At 43.3% G+C, this 18,893-nt stretch overlaps 1 protein-coding gene across 4 annotated transcripts in view; it reads right to left on the bottom strand.

The window, feature by feature from the left end:
- Window positions 1-206: 206 nt before the first annotated feature.
- The window catches only part of LOC148033510 (dynein regulatory complex subunit 4-like), an 82,043-nt gene continuing 63,356 nt past the window's right edge, over window positions 207-18,893 (bottom strand). Inside the window, exons 6-11 of one of the 4 annotated variants that reach the window (XM_087681454.1) lie at window positions 18,400-18,579; window positions 18,133-18,282; window positions 17,922-18,026; window positions 843-974; window positions 609-752; window positions 209-522 (exon numbers count right to left, since the gene is read on the bottom strand). In XM_087681454.1, coding sequence (XP_087537580.1) covers window positions 424-522; window positions 609-752; window positions 843-974; window positions 17,922-18,026; window positions 18,133-18,282; window positions 18,400-18,579 — 810 coding nt within the window. In that variant the 3' untranslated portion in view covers window positions 209-423. Of the gene's footprint in view, window positions 523-608; window positions 753-842; window positions 975-17,921; window positions 18,027-18,132; window positions 18,283-18,399; window positions 18,580-18,893 lie in introns of all 4 variants that reach the window. The other 3 variants (XM_087681452.1, XM_087681453.1, XM_087681455.1) reach the window with 3 other exon arrangements.

Below are 18,893 nucleotides of genomic sequence, written 5' to 3'. Positions count from 1 at the left end.
CACCCCCCCCCTCTCTCTCTCTCTCTCTCTCTGCCTCCCACTTGACAAATTTAAATTGACATCACAAGCTTTTTGAAGACTTCAACAAAACTCTCTCTTTGTTTGTCCTGCATACCCATGTGCAATAGGCATGGTGTAGATAATATTAATTCCTCATCTCAAAATTACTCTTTTACATTACCACTTAAAAGTGTCAATTCATCGCACAAGCGTTTGAAGATGAAAATAGAATAACATTAGTTTATTACATGCCTCAAAAGTACCAATAGTGCTGCTCACAAGCTTTTTAGGAGAGCAAGGCATATACAATAGTCATAATGTAAATGAATTAAATTCCTCACATGTCACCAATACATTAAAACATTGTGAATATCCTTGCCTTTGATAGTTAGATGTCATATAGAAAAGACTCCTTATTTCCAATCAAGACTTACACATATAAAGTGACAATCCCATCTCCTCCAAAGGTATTCCATACTGTATCAACTTTGTTTTGAAAGCATTTGAAAGATCTTTGTAAGCCTGAAATGGAAGTATGTTGCACATTAGTGTATTATATGTGATGATTTGAAAGAAAACATTTATAATTAGGGAGATTAAATGGATGCCTTGCTCATTCGTCCAAGTTTGTAATTGAGATGCTTGATTTCCTTATTTTTTGAGTTTAAAATTTGCTCCACACTTTCCTTAGCATGTTGAACCACATTTGGATCATGATTTGCCAAAACCACCATTTCTTCAAGTTGAGCATCCTTTGCAAGTAAACAATCACAATAATGAGAATCAAAATCTGTGATATCATAATTATATTGTACATACTAGCTAAAATACTTGAAGGTTACCTTTTTCTCAAGATTCTCTTCCAACACTTGGGCTTTTCTTAGACATAATAAATTTTTGAGATCATTCTTTTGTTGTATATCAAATATGCTAGTCTCAAATCTCTTGTAAAGCTCGTCTCTTTCTTTTTGGACCTACTCACACAAATGAGCATTATTTTAAAGGTACAATTCTTTATATAGCAACCATGCATTAAAAAGCTGCCCTTAAAGATTGTTATTGCCATTACAACATCTAAAATAAACTTTCCAATCTCCCTTCAGTGCCTCCCTATGCATGTAGGCATAGTCCAAGGTTAGAAATGTTAGATACCATTATACGCGACCGTCGGACAGCGGGCGAGACAAACGGCTGGTGCGACCGTCGAACAGCGGGCGAAAGAAACCGACGGATGGCGCGATCGGACGGGCGACCAATCGGATGGCGCGTAGTTGGGGCAGGGGCAAGTAGCGCGACGTGCCGGTTGAGTTTAGTTTCGTGCTCTAGTAGATCAGTTTCCTTCGAATAGAATCAAGGACAGGAAGAAACTGCTAGGCAGGAGTGATGTCGAGTCCCACTTGGAACCCTAGGTACTGGACGGTCTGCCCTCTGCTCACCCATCTAAATCCTAGGTGGACGCCCCACTCCGTGCTGGAGTCTGGGCCTGTGAGGAAACCAACCGACTTTCGCCAGTTGGTTTTCACTCTCGCTTGCAGAGCAAAACACGCCAAGAGCTAGCCTCACACTCTCCAACATCACCTCATCGTTCTCTATGTAGATGATTGTATCATCTCTGTACTTCTAGCCTAATAACTCAGTCTCCTCCCTCACTCAAAGTCAAAGGCCGCGTAATCTGCTCACATGTGACCTGAGAAAGTGAGACATCGCCTCTGCGAAGAGTAGAAACAGGTATAGGGCCAAGGGGCAACCTTGTCGAACCGATCTCTCTAGCCGAAACTCCTCCCCTCACCTTTCGCCTATGAGAACCCTGCTGGTGGCTGATTTCTACAGGGCTGAGACCCCACAAATCCAAGCCTAGGGGAATCCCAACCTCACCATGGTGCCCTCTAGAAAATCCGAGTCCACCCTCTCATAAGCTTTCTCGAAATCCAAGAATAGTACGGTCAGTCTCTGCCCATTGTGCTGAGCCCACTCTATTGCCTCAAAGAAGATAAATACATTGTCTAGGATGCTCCTATCTTGGACCAAGCCTGTCTGTGTGTCATGGATGATATCTGGAAGCACAGGGCATAGTCGCCTACCAATCATCTTTGCTAGTGCCTTATAGGCCACTGACAATAAGGTGATCAGTCTCCACTGGGAAAGCTCCAACAGGTCTCCCCCTTTGGGGACAAGACTGATAAGGCCCGCCGAGAGACTCCTTGGCATCTGTCCTGAAGTGAAAATCTCCTGGAAGGCCATCAGTAGGGGGTCCTTCACCACTTCTTAGTAGGTAGTGAAGAAGGCCTTAGAGAGGCCATCCTCCCCCAGGTATTTTTGCCCATTCTGTGTATGGAAAGCCTCCTCTAGTTCCTTCTCAGTGAAGGGGGCTAGGAGAGGGAGCGTCCCATCTCCTCTGTGACGAGGGATGGGATGTGATCCCATACCTGCTATGTACATCTCTGTTCTCTAGCTGAAGCTGTCTCCTGCTGGAAAAGGCGCGTCTAATAGTCGGTGGCAATCTCCATCACCTCGTTTGGGCTAGAACGGGTCCTCCCATACTGATCTTGAAGAATGCGTATCTACTCTCCTGTGGTGCGGGGCTGGTGCACTTGGAAGAACTCCCTGCACATCGTGTTCCCCTTCCGCGCCCAGAAGGCTGCTGAGGTTCAGAAAGAGAACTCCGAGCGCTTGTCCTCAAGGCCAGCAATGGCTACTCGTACGCGCACCTCCTGTGCATGGAGGGTGGGATCCCCTAGTGCCTCCTGCAATAATTTGTGTGTGGCTGCAAGGTCCTGCCAAAGTGCTCTCTCCTCCTCCCAGCACTGCTGCCTGGCCTGTATGGCTGCCTCTTGGCAGATTCTACTCGATTCGGCTATGATCTCTGCAACCTCCTCTGCTATCCGATCCCTCTTGTCCCACTCTCTGGTCCAAATCTGCTCTATCTGTCTCGTCACCTCCTCCCTCCTCTAGATCAAGTCAGGGATACGACAGGATCGTGTGTCTAGGGTAGATGCTGGGGGGCCAAGTGTCAAAAGAACCGGGCAATGATCGGACAACGTGGTGCCTGCCCACTGCTCTATCTGGTCTCCACGAGAGCCTCCCCACTCTCCCACATAAAACCTGTCCAACCGCTCCAGCAGGACTCCACCTAGTGGCCTGTATCCCCAAGAGAAGTCCAAAGACCTCTTCCTCCTCTCCAAGCATCACGTGCTCTGACTGCAAGCAAAAAGACCTCCCATGCCTCCTGCTCCTCCCCAGTCATGCCCTAGTAGTTTCTGCCTTTGCCCTATTGGTCCTCCAAACCCTCCAAGTTGTTGAAATCTCCTCCAACGATCCATGAGTCCACCTCTGGGAGTCCATCTACGATCTCCATCCAGAACCTGTTGCGTGCCCTAACCTTCGTAGGGTTATAGACATTGAGGACTCCAATGCATGAGTCCCCAATATCCAATCTGATCCATAGAACCCTTCCTGCCACTATCGTCCCATGGTCTCGTACACAAGTGGTGAGACTCGGGCCAATAGAGGTGCATACGCCTTTACTCCTGCCGTGGGCACCTATGGTGTGCTCCCAGTGTGCGAGCTGCCCGGAAGTACCTTCCCAATCCGCTAGGCCTGGGTGGGGGTGAGCTTGTGCTCCTGCAAAAGCAAGATGTCGATCCATCCGGCAAGGGTAGGCTGTAACTCCTTCCGAACAATCAACTTCTTGGAACCATGTGTCCCACTGTAGTGGAGACTATTTACATTCCAGGATGCAAGGTGTAAGCTCATGGGGAAACCTGTGACTGACCGAACAGGCATTTGTTTGGTGTGGATGCTGCTAATGAGGAGGAGAAACTGGGAGACATGCAAGTGCACTTTGCTGCCGGTCTGGATGGTGAATTCCAGTCCCCCATGGTGGCCCTCGGCCTGCACCATATGGGTGATAGATGCTCCACGTGGTACTATCAATGCATCTATCAGCTATGCTGAGAGTCGCGACTCTGTACACTGGTAGAAACGGGCTGCCTGTGTCGGGCCACTCGATCACATACCTCGGAGCTCTCCACTGTGGAGGGGCTCGAAAGATAATGCTCTAAGTGTGGGACCTCGGCACCAGCCCACCAGTTAATGTCCATCATGCAACCAGGCCACTGTTGTGCAAACAATGCTAATCCTTAATCTCCCATCCACTGGGAGATGTGATCCGCCACCTGACTCTTCAACTCCTCCTCAATCTGTGTAGTCGTCCACTCCCATGAGCAAGAGGACTGAAGAAAAAAGACGTAGTTTGGTCCATCCGGTGGTGCTAGTAGATGGACCTTGTCCCTCCTTGACTTACGAACCATGAAGATCCCCACCTCTAGAGGTAGTGGAAACTCTTTGCGCTCCGCAACTCTCAAGTAGGACCATGGGCCACTGTGGAAGAAATCCTGTGGCAACAGTTGTCTGTCTCGGGAAGGTGTGGCGGGTGGCAGGGGCGGATGAGCTGGTGGCTGTGTGGGAGGGGGAAGACTGCTTGTGCGCAGAGGAGGTAGGTGTGTGTGGCTCATCACCTCTTGTGGGAGGAGGAGGGGTGGGTCTGGGGGGGATCACTTGAACCGGGTGCGGATCAGGGGGGGTGCTCGGTAGGGGAGGTGGTGGGGAGGAAGAGAATCGAGGGATGGTGGGATGGACGGAGATGCATGGCAGGTGTGGGGGGGGGGGGGGGGAGGGCTGGAAAGGGGGGGCTGTGGACCAAGGTCAGTGGGAGGGGGGGACATGGGATGTGGGGGAAGGTGGGTGAGGGGGCTGTGGAAACTCAGGCGAGGCAGTCTCTGGCACGGGTGGAGGACATGGGGGGCTGCGGTCCTGCCGAGTGGGATGGACAGGGGGGGCTGTGGAGTGCTCTGCCAAAGGGGCGTCGCTCACCCGCCTGCACCTTGCTGACGAGGCTGCGTTTGAGGAGCTGGCTGCGCCCCTCCCTGTCGTCTCCCTCTCTGTCGTCTTTAGACCCGTGTGAAGCCATCAGCGTCCACCTGTGGGCCTATCGGCGAAGCCGCCTTGGCTTCAAAATGCGTACAAACTGTTGCCTAATGCCCAAAGTCGTGGCAGCGCAAGCACTGCCCTGGTTGCCTAGTCACAATGACCTGCTGCCTAAAGGAGTGCCTACCTGCCTCAATCTCTGGGAACTGTGGGATATTCTTGACCTCTTTCACTGCCACCTGTACCTTTGGGACTCCTGCTGTTGTCACTGCATCCACGAAAGACGTGGGAAGGACAGTGCCGAAGAGCCGTCCAAAGTCTTCCACCAACTGGCGATACTCAATCGCTAGGCCGGGGAAAAAAAGGGTGACCGCATGCCGAAGAAACCTGTTGTGAAGTGCAAATGCTTCCGCAGTAAAGCCACTGTACCAAGGGACCATGAATATGACCCCCTTCGTGGACGCATATGGTGAACTGGCGAGTAAGTCGCTAGCTGTGTCTGCCGAGTTGTGGACTATGAAGATCCCTTGGCCCAATAGGACCACCTGCATGATCTGCATTGTGCCGATGTGCAGCGTGGAGTGAAGCTAGTCCCGAAGTTGTGGGCCCTGGCTGGGGAATGTCCTACTACCTAACCATAAATCGTTGTTTCCATTAGCTCCAGCTCCTTAGCTCGGATGGCTAAGAGCTGCTCTTGAGAGAGGACTACGCGTAAGGTGTTTGACTGGGGGGCACTCGCTGAGTGCGCCGGCGTCTGACCAGAGGTTTCCATTGCGCCTCCCTTCCGAGAGAACTACCAATCACGTCGGGGTGCTACCTGAGGGGGGGGAGTTGCTGCAGATAGAGGGAGCAACATGGAGACTTCTGTAAAAAGTGCCACTAGGGCATCAAAGGAGGCTTCTACTGCTAGCTCATTCTCAGCTTTGATTTTTGCCTTCTCTCCTCACATACCTCTGGACTCGTTCTAGTGCTTGCCTCTTGATTGTGTCATTCCATCACGGAGTTAGCTCCACCCAGTTAGTTTGTACTCAATCAGAACAGAATCAAAAGGGGCTTCAGTCTCTGGAGGACTCTCTTGCCAACATTTCTTGTACTTCCTCCTTTTCTATGTCATTGAATTCAGTTTCCAGACTGAAGGGTATGCAATGGCAATGGAGAAGGACAAGAAGAAGATGCGGGAGAGAAGAGCACACACAATGTAGGTGTTGGCCAACAAAACTGGCAGCCTTATTGCACTATCATATTATATATGAATAAAGAATGGGCAGTCACAGTGTACAGGGTGGGGGGGAATCAATGGCGGGGGGGGGGGGGGACACTTGTTTTTGATACACCGCGGACGGGTTTGAGGTTGCGGACGGGAGAAGCACATAATTCCAACTAGTTAGACTTGGGGAGGTTTAGAAAGAGGGAACAGAGGTTGTCTAAGTAGGCACAAGGAGTCAAGAAGCATTTGCAACCTACCTAGGAGGGTTCCCCTAGAAGGTGATTGATCCTGGAGGTTGATCAAGACTTGGAGGGTTCCATAGAAGGTGATTGATCCCAGAGGCTGATCAAGTCCTAGTGACTCCTCACAAGAACTAACAACAACATTAGAGGCTCCTATACTTGCAAGTGACAACTTCTAAGCCGTCCAAAATCAGGGCAACAACAGATTTACGCACATTTTGGTGACAAATTGGAATTCTCTACATCTTTCTTTCTCATCCTCTAACAATCCCTTAGCCATTCTCAACAATTTCCATCTTGGGCTGAAGAGCAATTGCAAAAATTGCTCATGAGATCCTAATTTACACCAAACATTAGGGTTTACACAATCACCTTGGGATCCGTGACTAATTACTGAAGATCCAACACTTGTATTACAGCAAGGGAAAGAGATTTGCAATTGAATCAAGATATAGCCCAATTAGCAATTATTGTGGCCTGTAAACAAGAGATTGAAGACCCAAACAATACATATAACTAAGGGAAAGATTGTACCCAAGTAGTGCTGGTCATTTAGTGACAACAATTGTATTGAAGATTGAAGGAGATCATCTTGCATCTTAGTGTACTTCAATCTTAGAGCAACACGAGATAAATAAATACTGCAAGAGACACCAAATGTTGGGGGGTGTCAGCAATTGTTGTCAAAGACTAAGTGGTAAATTATGCATATTTTATGCCTATTATAGTTGTACTTAAATCAAACCACCCTTGCTAGGAAGGATGGTTTCATGGTTCCATTGCCAATATATCATCAACCTTGAGTAGGTGGGTCTAGGGCACTTGTTTGCAAGTCAGTGAAGTTGCATATTGCTGAAATTGTGATTGGTTGAGTGCACTATAGCAAGCAAGTCTTTATTTAGAAGTTCAAGTCATGATGATGTTTCACCATTTAAAGGTACACAAAGTACTAGGGGAAATGCAATGCCTAATCTTGGAACGGGTATACAACATGGGTAGCAAGGAGAAAATGTTGCTTTAGGGCAAGAAGTAGATCCCTCAAGGCCAAAAAATGTTGATGATCAACAAGAGAATAAGGAATATGATGACCAGTTTAGGACTCTTTGAGGACAACAACTAATATCTTTGCTTAGTTGACCGAGGATCCTCACTTTATGAGATTCTTGAATGCTCCAATAAAGAACAACAAGGGCAAAAAAAAGATGTCTTCTCTTAAAGCTTTTGGATAGCAAGGAGTCCTCAAAGAAAATCCACTGCAACCCCAAGATATGCCTAAAGTTAATAAGAAACACAAGCAATACTTCATTTCATAGTAACATCCAAAGCCATCACTCCACAAAGTGGTAAAAAATCCGTCTTTCCATAGAAAGACACCATCAAAAGGGAGCATTAGGCCAAGCAAAAGTGCGCCTTTCTACATTCATATATTATTTAATACGTTGAGATTTGGGGATGTCCACAATAAACAAGATGGCAATATGGACATTGAATCTCTACTCAACCTTGAAGGGGATGCAACTTAAAATTCTCATAAATCTAAGGTGGAAAAAAGGATGTCCTCCCCTCTATCACTCATATTTTAAAGTTCAACATCATGTGTAAAAAAAAAAGTGAGTGTTTCATTGGTTGTCTAGGGTAAGAAACTAATAGTAAAATAGGGGTGTGCTAACATGCACAATAGCATTTCCCTTAAGTTGTTTTACTGCAAGGTCAATCCTAGATGTGGTGATCCAATGAACTTTGCATTGCAAGGCATGCATGCAAATCTGGGGCAGCTTGGATTCCATATGGGAACCCATGGCACAACTCCTTGCAGTATTCCATAATTGATGCATGAAATTCAAAGCCCACTGTATCAAGGTATGGCTAGTGGAAGGCAAAACTCCATGTATGGGTAAGGCACAAAATGGCATGTATAGAAACATATCTACATCCTCTGGTATGTATGGGACTGAAGGAATGAATCTTGATCATAAAAATGCTTCATATGGTGTTGGTTATAATGCAAATATAGCAAATGCATACTTTTTTGCTCTCGTCACATTTAATCGATGATGAATAGGATATTTAGACTACATAGATCTTTTATGGATACATTCTTTGATGACATGGTTGTCTTTTCAAAGAATGAGACAGAGCATAGAAAGCATTTAAAGATTGTATTCATTGAATTCTGTAAGCATAGTTTAGTTATTAATGACATGAAGAGTGAGTTCTTTTGCCATGAGATTCACTTTTTGGGGCACATTGTATTGGCTAATAGAGGTGTGCGTGTACCTTGTAAAGGTTGACGCCATTTGCTCATAACCACACTTGAAAAATGTGCAAGAGGTTCGCAATTTTTAAGGCCTATGTTCCTATTGCAAAAAGTATGTTTGACACTTTGCTACTCCATTGCATGCTTTGCAAAAGAGGGGTATTTCCTTTAGATGGACAACAATAGAAATTTCAGCATTTGAAAATCCGAAGGAAAAGATGACTTCAGATATACAATGCTTATATTGCCACATCTAAGGAAGTCTTTTGTAGTATATTGTGATACATGGTGGTAACAATGTAGGGGTTGTTTCAATGCAAGATGGTTGTGTGGTAAAATGATAGTTAGCATTTGAACCCAATTTCATAGAGCATTTGCTTTGACAATTGTCCTAGACAATCTCGTGTAATTTCACATTTTTCCTCTCACAAATAGGATTTCTTGCGATAAAATTGTGATAAGGTCACTTTCTTCATGATAAAGTCATCCAAAAAAGTATAAGGATTGAGATCATAGAGGAAAAGAGAGTATCTCAACCTTTGGTAGTGTTATAACATGTTTTAATAAGAATTAGGTAAAAAAGAGCAACATACTTTTCTGTAAATGGAAGTATAGAGTCGCCCAATGGACTCTCCATGTGGAGAAAGAAAGATTGAGTACTATCCAAACTCTATACACGTTATCAACTCCTCTTCCATAGCTGAAAACTACAATTACGGTAGCAAAGAAGAGAGGAATAGTAGTCTCCAAACTTGTACTAGAGTCCCTAAACAAACAAATTCAGCTAGTGTCTACCATACCAATCATAGTAACTCAAAGCTTATTGTGTACTAGGACAAAAGGGTGCAACAAATCCAATAGCTTCATTTAAGTAATGTGAATTTCTTATAAAGCATCCATCTCTTGTCTCAATGTTGACTAAAGAAAGCCTTGATTGTTTTCTTAGTATCATTAGTATGTTAATGCTTTGCAACTACAAACCACAAAATTTTTTGACACCAAAGACATCCATAACTTTTAAAAAATCCATCCCATTTAGTTATCAAACTTAGTATAGCATATCTTGTATTTGTTAAGGTCGAAACACACCAAGTTGTTGGAGCTCAGTTGGGGATGTGCAGCAGTTCGAGGAGAGTGAGAGAGGGAGAGTGAAAGTAAGATTAGATTTGAGTGTACCAACAATATGTTGGTACAGAAAGAATAAAATGTATTTATACTTAGGGCACGTAAGGGTGCATTCACATGTACAACTAAATAATGTGTGTGTAGTATACACGAAGGTCAAACAGGCCTTTATCCCAACAACCTCCCACTTAAAACGGGCCTTTATTCCAACAACCTCCCACTTAAAGGTCTGAAGTGAACCTCTAACCAACTCCCACTAGTCGTATGCAATGCTCATGCTGAGCTTTGCTTAGGACTTTTAGTGAGAACATCCGTAGGGTTGTCTTGTGTTTTGATATTGGTCAATGTGATTACATCATCTTCTAGAATCTGTCTGATGAAGTGATATCGCACATCTATATGCTTTGTGCGTGAATGGTACATGGCATTCTTAGCCAAATACATAGCACTCTGGCTATCACATCCCAAAACTGCAGTATCCATAGACATGCCAAGATCCTCTGCAAGTCTGCTCAACCATATAGCTTCCTTAGAAGCTTCAGTAGCTGATATGTATTCAGCTTTAGTAGTACTCAGTGTGACAATGTTTTGCAATCTTGAACACCAAGAAACAGCCCCACCAGCAATTGTAAAGACATACCCACTGGTGGACCTACGAGTGTCCAAGCCACCTGCCATGTCTGCATCACAATAAACCTACAAATTAAGTGCACCCTGCCCATAGCAAATACATTTTCTTTGTGTACCTTTTAGGTATTGAAGAATACACTTGACAGCCTCCTAATGTGTTTTGCCAGGATTTGACATAAACTTGCTAACAACTCCCACTGCATGAGCAATGTCTGGACGAGTAGCAACCACAACATACATAAGAGAGCCACAAGCTGATGCATAAGGGACTCCCTTCATACCATTTGCTTCCACGTCATCTTTTGGGCTGTTGGCTTTACTAAGCTTAAGATAACGAGGTAAGTGTATCCCAAAAGGCTTAGCTTCAACCACATTAAATCTGTCCAGTACCTTTTCAATGTACTTTCTTGAGATAAAAACAACAATTTCTGCATTCTATCTCTGCAAATCCTCATGTCCAAAATATGCTCTGCATTCCCCAAATCTTGCATGGAGAAGGCTAATTGCATCTAATTTTTTAGAGCACCCAAGCTAGTCTTTCTTTTCCCAGCTAGCAACATATCATCCATATACAAAACAAATATGATAGGTTTGCCATCTGTATCCTTTTTCATGTACAAACAATGATATGCATGGCTGTGTGTAAACTCATAAGATAGCATAAAAGTGTCAAACTTTTTGTACCACTGCCGTGGTGCTTGCTTCAACCCATACAAGCTGCGTTTTAGTTTACACAACATCTGCTCTTTACCACGAACTACAAAACCCTTGGGCTGTTTATGTAGATTTCCTCATCAATGTCACCATGGAAGAAAGCTGTTTTTACATCCATTTGGTACAGTTCTAAATCCAATACAACAGTGAGAGCAAAAAGCACACGTAGAGTGGTCATCTTCACAACAGGTGAGAAGACCTCTTGGAAGTCAATTCCTTCCTTCTATGCATATCCTTTAGCAACCAGTCTTACTTGTCTCCATTTGAAGCCTATGTGAGGAGGTGCGAATCTGTCCGAGAGCAACCCGTATGCTATGGGAGAGATGGGTGTCTATGTATGCTGGCCGAATAGTGAAACCATCATCAGAGAGACACAATAAATGACTCCTGTAGAAATCCATCCTTGATCCTAGAGGGAGTGGTGGATGGATCCATGTCCTTGCTATCTCAATCCTCAAGATATCAATTCTGATCACCTCGTTCAGATTTGATCGACTGAGAGAAAGTGTAGGGCAATCAAGGCTATAATCTAAAGGTGCTCCCATATTAGTTGTGAATCATCCTCAAAGCTCATATTTGCAATGAACCAATTGGGTGTATAAAAATAGCCAACCAACGTATGCCAAAGCCCTCAATGTAAGTCCATGATTGAAATCTATAACATTATAAATAGAAAAGCTTTAGCAAGCTATAACCAATTACAGAATAACGATTGATATCACAAAGTCATTGCTTAATTTTGTGACCATCTAACCAAAAGCCATTACTTGCACAAACAATAATTTTTCAATAACACAAATGGAAGCAATATTTTGAAGTGTATTCCAAAAAGCGTAGCAATGGCCCATAAGCAAAGATATTTGATATGGCAAAATCATCACATCCCTTGCTTTTTCTTTAAGTATCAAAGAGAATAGCATGCATGAATCCACATGCCATACTTTAATGCTTTTACAAACACTATGGTCCACTAGATGCATCAATCACCCATAATAGCTACTCTACAAGGCATCTTAGACATGGCTGCTTTGCAGGGGTGTATACCATAACATTTGATTAAGTTAGTAATCAAATGTGCAAGGTTGTTTAGCACATGTGATGCACATGGTAGTTACTTCATGATAACAGATCAAAGATGTGAAGAAAATACCCTAATACAAAAACACAAATAACACCGCACGACAAAGCATAGACTGATAGAATAACACAGTTAGGTTTAGGATAACTTAGAGACAATGAACATAGAGAATAAATGAAATGATATGACTATTGAATATACAATGCGTGAATGAATACTGTACCTCGAACTCCTATATCTCAAGGATCAAGGCTGGGTAATGAGCTGGAGAGTCTGTCATACTCTGAACAGATCCCAAATCACAACAAGGTAGCCTCTAGGTGTCGAACATAGCAAACACGGCCAAGAAAGGCAGGATCTAATGCATACGGCAGTATAAGAGGAGAAATACTAAAAATGCACGTGAGGAGAGAGAAAACAGCAAACGCAAGTTGCAGGAGAGAGAAAACAGCAACAACAAACTGAGGAGATGATGGCAAAAATTGAAGAAGAAAATCTACAGAGCAATAGCTGGAGCCTACAAACACAGCAGTATGCTGACATGGTGGCTGTATGACAGCTGGATGATGCACATCAACGGTCGCTTGGCTGAAAACAACAGCAAATTGATGATGGAGGACTGAAAATAGGTGCCAGATGAGTGAAGATTGCAATAGATAGCTTGGACTGCGATGTCCTTCGCAAACACGGTGTTGGCAACAAGTTGAAAATACCTGAAACCTGCAATAATACCCAATGGTGGCTCGGATAGCTTCTCCATTTTGTGATGTGTTGGGTTTGCACATTGATTGAAAACCTACACTTATTGTCATCAAATTAAAGGCTAAAAGACCTTCCTAAATAAATAAATAAATCAAAGTCCATTGTGGTTACATCCACCTTTGCAAGTCCTAGTAGGCCACTAGGCAGAAAACAAGCACCCTTTGTCTGGTGCCTTGGCTTGTCTAGGGTGATTACTTGGGCTCCCTTGGTAAGGTAACCATTGCCTTTGTAGTCTTGATAAGCCACTAGGAAACTGAAGTGCACCCTTCGTCCGATGCCTTGGCTACTTTGGGGTGGGACACCTTGGGAAAAAAGAGAAATCTAGGGGCTTGGGCTACTATAGCCCCCTTTTGGTTTCAGTTTTGGGTTTGAGAGGGGTTCTTGAGATAAAAATGCATCACATGCCGATTAGCCATTTAAAACAGCCCCAAAACAAGCTTAATTATTAATTTACCGATACTTTCATCAAAAGATACATGATCCTAGAGAGTGTCTCTGTCCCATAAGCCAAACCCTAATTTGGGAGGACCCACCCATCTATAAATAGACAAGCTACTTACCACTTATCCTTAATCTCGTTTTTGCAGCTTGCATGTGCCTTCTCTCTGCTGTCCAGATCCTATTCAAAGAGGATTTCTCAGTTGGAGCTGCTACCCATTGCTATCTACAATCTAGTGCCTGTCTTCCAACCTTCTGGTGTTATACCAGAGCCTTCTACTAGCTGGCAACTACTGTCCTAGGCTAAAACTCCTTCCATAACTCCTGGAGCTGCCACACAGTGTGTCAACCTACTGCCCTGCTGTCCACATCAGTCCTATTGCTGCATTTACCTGTTTCCTGCATTCGCCTTGCCTGCCACATCAGCAAAATCTATATTTTACAGTCCACAATATCCGTACAACTGCCACATTTCATTTGCAGATTTCCAGCACCTAACTGCCCATCTGTCACACTGATGCGACATCCTATTGTTTCGTTTGCTGCTGCTAGACACTCGGGAGGCTGCCTGGTGCTTTTCGAGATCTGTCAGAGTAGGACACACTCTTCGGCTCATACTCTTTGCCTTGGCTCTTGAGACACTAGAGTTCTAGGGTTAGTTTTCACCTTGTGTAGTGTATTTGTTGCATTCAGCATTGTACTTATTCATTGCTTTTTCATTATCTTCTATGTTCATTGTCCCTGTGTTAACCCTAACCCCAACTAAGTTTCTTGATCAGTCTCTGTGTGTTTGTCAGACCATTGTGTCTGTATTTTGTAGATGAGCATTTCTTTACACACGCATGGTAACAGAGGCTCTCTTTCATATCATCACTTTTATATAGAGGGTGCAGAGCATGACACTTGGCAAGTCACCATGGAGAGCACTAGTGGCTTCTCAACAAATGGCACCTGAGGGGTGTGAGAGCTCATGGTACTTCCAGGTGGAGCAACTACTTGCCAAGTATGGTATCAACATAATGAGCCTCCCCCCCTTCTAGTATGATCTTGACTCACCTTTTGTCTAGTTCCCATGAATAGAGAGAAACAAGCAAGACCTATGTCAATGACACGCATGCAAGTCCTATGTGGCACCCGACCCTCCTACCATGAAGATGTAGTACTATAAAGATCTTTTCATGAACCTCAGCAAGGATGGATTCATCATTAGACCTTCTACTATTAGCAATATAGTTAGCTTGAGTGAGTCTCCTCATGTGGTTTAGTGGGCTAGATATTATAGATATTTTAGGCACATTTTTATTATGACCGTTCATGTGATTTATGGCATTTATGGTTGACCAACCAACATTTATTTCTGACCGACCTGATGCATTGATGGCATTATTTACTGTCTATTCTTATGGATCCCTCCTCCTTGGATCATTCATCATTTTTAGATTCTAGTACAAGTCGTGTTGGAGAGAGGGAGCCGATGCCAATGCTGTAACCAACCTTCCTCCTCGGATAGGGTGGTAAATAACCTGATTAAGCACCATTTACAGCAACTAACAAATTCACAAAACTGAAATGCACACTTTACCGTATAATCTTAGACATTGGACACCCTGTTGGCCCCAAAATTGGCGCTCCTTTTGGTATTTGTTTAACTTAATTGAAGAATAAGTTGATGTACAATGGGATTCTCCCAATCCCTTTCAATATTCCAACTCCCCTTCCTATCCAAAATGACCAGAAAGTCTTCAATCTGATTTTCCCCTTGACTCGGGGTATCAATTGGCCTTCATCCACATTGATGGAGATGGAAAATGCCCCAAATTCAATGATTTCCTCGTCCCTCCACTTGAATAGGCTAAAAATAGCTTCAGCCCTGTTAAATCCAAGTCTTGGAGCTTCCAATTGCTGGCACGATTTCCGAGGCTACTGCTAAACCCTAGTTTCTGCTACTGCAGATTAGGGTCTACAACAGAGAAATCTGAAATTTCTCAGCCTCTAGTGATCTCAATGTTGTAATCTTCGAAGCAAGGTTGGGAGATGAGAGAATGTTGAGGAGAGAGAAAATTCAAACTTTCTTCACGAAGAATTGAAGAAAATCTGTCATTTACTGCTGCTGCCCTATCTCAACAACTTATAGATGCAAAGAACTGAAGAAAATTAGTCATTTACTGTTGTTCCCTTGTCTCAACATCTTGTAGATGCTGTCACCTACTGTTGATTCGTCTTGTCCTGCCCCTAGCTGCCTCAAAAGGTCCTCCAATGGCTGCAAATCAGACCAACAGCATCTCCTCCCTCTCTCTTGCAGGCTGAATCCACTAAAATGCCTCTCTCTAGCCTCTAAAGACGTGCATCAATGCATCTAAATTGGTCCTCATCAGTTGCACTGACAGAAATCTTCAAGCCTTGGGCTGGCAAGAGAAGGTTGTGCTTAAAGGCTCCATTTTCAGGCAACTTGGCTATCCTTTGGGGATACAGGTTTCCCCCAAAGTGCTAATGTATTGGATATCCTCAAGCATTATGAATAAGTTTGTATATTGAAAATCACAAGCTTGGCCTTTGCACGTAAGATTAAAAATTTCTTAAACAATCATGTTATCGATGGTTTCATATTGCCTGCCCTTGCTCCCTTGGCCCACGTCTAATCTACACGAAATTACTTGGCCCATCCGGCGCTTTGGAAAAAGTATTCTACATGGATGGATATATCCTAGATCTCTAGGCACCATGTTTGCACTCCCAAATGAATGGGAGGTGGGGCTATTCTGGATTCAGAGAGTTGAGAAACCCTTCACCTGCAATTTGCGTTTTTGCGTTTCTGCATTTTGCGTTTAGAGTTTACAGCCCCAAAAAGGGGCGCCATCCTAGACTAACTGTGCCTATTTATAGGCCACTCTCTCATTCATTCCTCATGGATGATTCATTCACTACTTTCCACTACCCTCACACTCCTTCAGGAGGACATTGCAGTTCGTGGTTCGTGGCTGTCTTCATCATCTTCCTTGTGCTATGGCACCCTTGTTCCCTTGTATCACATTCACTCTATGATTCGGAACTTCATCATTCCATTCATCAGAGTCTCTTCTCTCTTCTCTTCTCTTCTCCATGTTTGCCGAGTTCACTCCGTGTTTCTTCCCACCAACCCTACTGTCTCGCTGGTACATCATCTTTTAACAAGAGACACATATAATTACTCTTCGTTGATCACTATTCCAAGCTTTGTATGAGGGTTGATAGCCCTGGTCTTTGATCGCTAGGTTCTTTCTTAAGACTTAGGGTATTAAGCATGGGAACACTAGTATTTCTACTTCATGATGGCACGTGCTTAATGCTAAACAGCCTCTTCATCTTAAGTCTTCCATGCTTTTGGATCATTTGGTCCACTCCTAAAAATCGATCCTTACTAAGTCTTCTTCCCATTGACCTTTGGATTGGGAAATAGAAAATTCCCTATGAGCTAAAGTGGTAGCTATCTCGAAACTTCTCACCTGGCAAGGCAAACAAGAACAAAGGCTGATGTTGAATAGGATGGCGTGCTTGGGATTGGTCATTATTGCTAATGCTCTTCTACTTGCAAGTGGGGCTCTCATATCTTTCAAATCAATTTGATGCTACTTTTGTGTTCCTAGAGGCTATCATCATTTGTGGGACTCCATCTCAACCTCTTCATGTGAGGACCAAGAGGCCCCCTAGTAGGATTAGATGATTAATGATCGACTACATGTGGACCATGCTTTAGTCAATCAGATATACCACTTGCTTATACACGTTAAGGATTGGCTTGCTCACAAGGGCAACACCACATGGGGTCTCCAAAAAGGTCAAGCGTGGTGGAAATTTGTGGTGATGATAGGCTAGTTTAATAAAACGCATTTCAAATAGAAGGTCGTCATTTAGTGAATGTCAATTGGCGCTCTTCCTCTTGCCTCTACACTCTCCAAGCAGCAAATTGCCAATGGTGGTTGTTTCTTTCGTTAGGCATCTGTAGAAACCCCCTCCATCGGTTCCTTTCTTGACTACTGGGATAGAAGAGTTGGTCACTACTACCGACCATTTGGTCCTAAATGGTTGGATTGTCAATGCTTCCAAAAGATTGGGTCTTTGGATATCCCAAGTTTGTGGATACTATCCAAGCCGATATGAATGTGCTCTTTCATTTATTACGCTTCTGGGTTTGTTGGCTCATATTGACTATGAGGAATGCATTCATCTTTGATGCTTCATCAAGCATGTAGAGTTATATAGTTTGCTTGAAAGGACTTCTTCACTGGCAGCTTGACATGATTGAGTTGGCAGATATTCTCCCTAAACATGATTTGCTTTCTTGGCACACTACAGTTTCTTCAGCCCCCCTCTAGTCCATCTAGTTCCTCTATACTTTTGACCGTGATGGCTCTTCGTACACTTGTTCATACTATACTTTTGAGATTGTGTTTTGGTAATTAATAAATTGACCTTTATGAAAAAAAAAAAGCTGACATTATATACAACCTTGAAAAGTTTTTATCCAGCCCTTGCAAAAGATAAACAAAGATGTAAGCTAGTTACCTCATCAAATTTTTGATGTAGGGCTCCTCTTTCGAACTCCAAGTTTTTCAGCTGCTTTGAATTCTCTACAACTGCAGCTCTTGCTTGTTGCAAAGACAATTTATCCTTCAACAACACTAGTGTATCAATAATTAACCACCTTGAAACTCAAAATAGAATAGCTATTTTTTCTGCAAAAAGAGATCTTCCACTAGTTAGCTGGCACCAAAACCTTTTCATAGTTGGCTAGTTGTTTTCTTAAGTTCTCAACCTCCTTCAATGCCCTTGTCAATGGTTCCGTCAATCTTTTGTTCTCTTGTGCAATATCATACATCAACTTTTCATTTGCCACTTCCTTTTTCTTCATGTCTGTTACATCCTCCTGTAATTATTGGATGTTGTTATGAGAATAATTCATTAATACTTACAATTAAAAGTTGTGCTTAGAAGCAGTGCAAATCCTGATCAATGAAGCAAATATTTGTACAAAAGCTAGCACCTTTAGGGTCTTGATAAGATCAAGGTTATTCTGTGTAATGTCATTGTAGTAGCATTTTATCTCCGTGAAAGCTTTCTCATGTTTCTTCATTAGTTCATTAATATGGGTGTTCTTTCTCTCCTCAACCTCATGTACTTCTTGCTTGCGCCGAAGTTCACAATCATCTCTGATGGACTTTATCTGTCACTAAGAAATGAATTCTCAACTTAGATTTACATGCTGTAGTGGTCTTACAATATATCGCATGCTTTTTCTCAAGGTAGGGAATTATTAGATTTTGCTATATCAACTTTTTACTTTTCAACTTGAAAGGTTCCATTACTATCATGATAAGGAGGCTTTAAAACATTCTCATTAATCAATTAATCAATGCAATTATACTAATAAAAATGAAGAGCTATATTAAGATTGACTTGGAAAACCATGGAAATCCTTATTTTTTTAGTCTACTCCATATTATTTTATATTCAATTGCATTAAACATAGCTATGGAA

This window comes from Lygodium microphyllum, chromosome 7, assembly GCF_053477565.2.
Source record: "Lygodium microphyllum isolate KBCC chromosome 7, Lygodium_microphyllum_v1.1.10, whole genome shotgun sequence".
Classification (NCBI taxonomy): domain Eukaryota; kingdom Viridiplantae; phylum Streptophyta; class Polypodiopsida; order Schizaeales; family Lygodiaceae; genus Lygodium; species Lygodium microphyllum.
The sequence above is the reverse complement of the archived record's forward strand: the minus strand, read 5'-3'. Positions and strand labels throughout refer to the sequence as shown.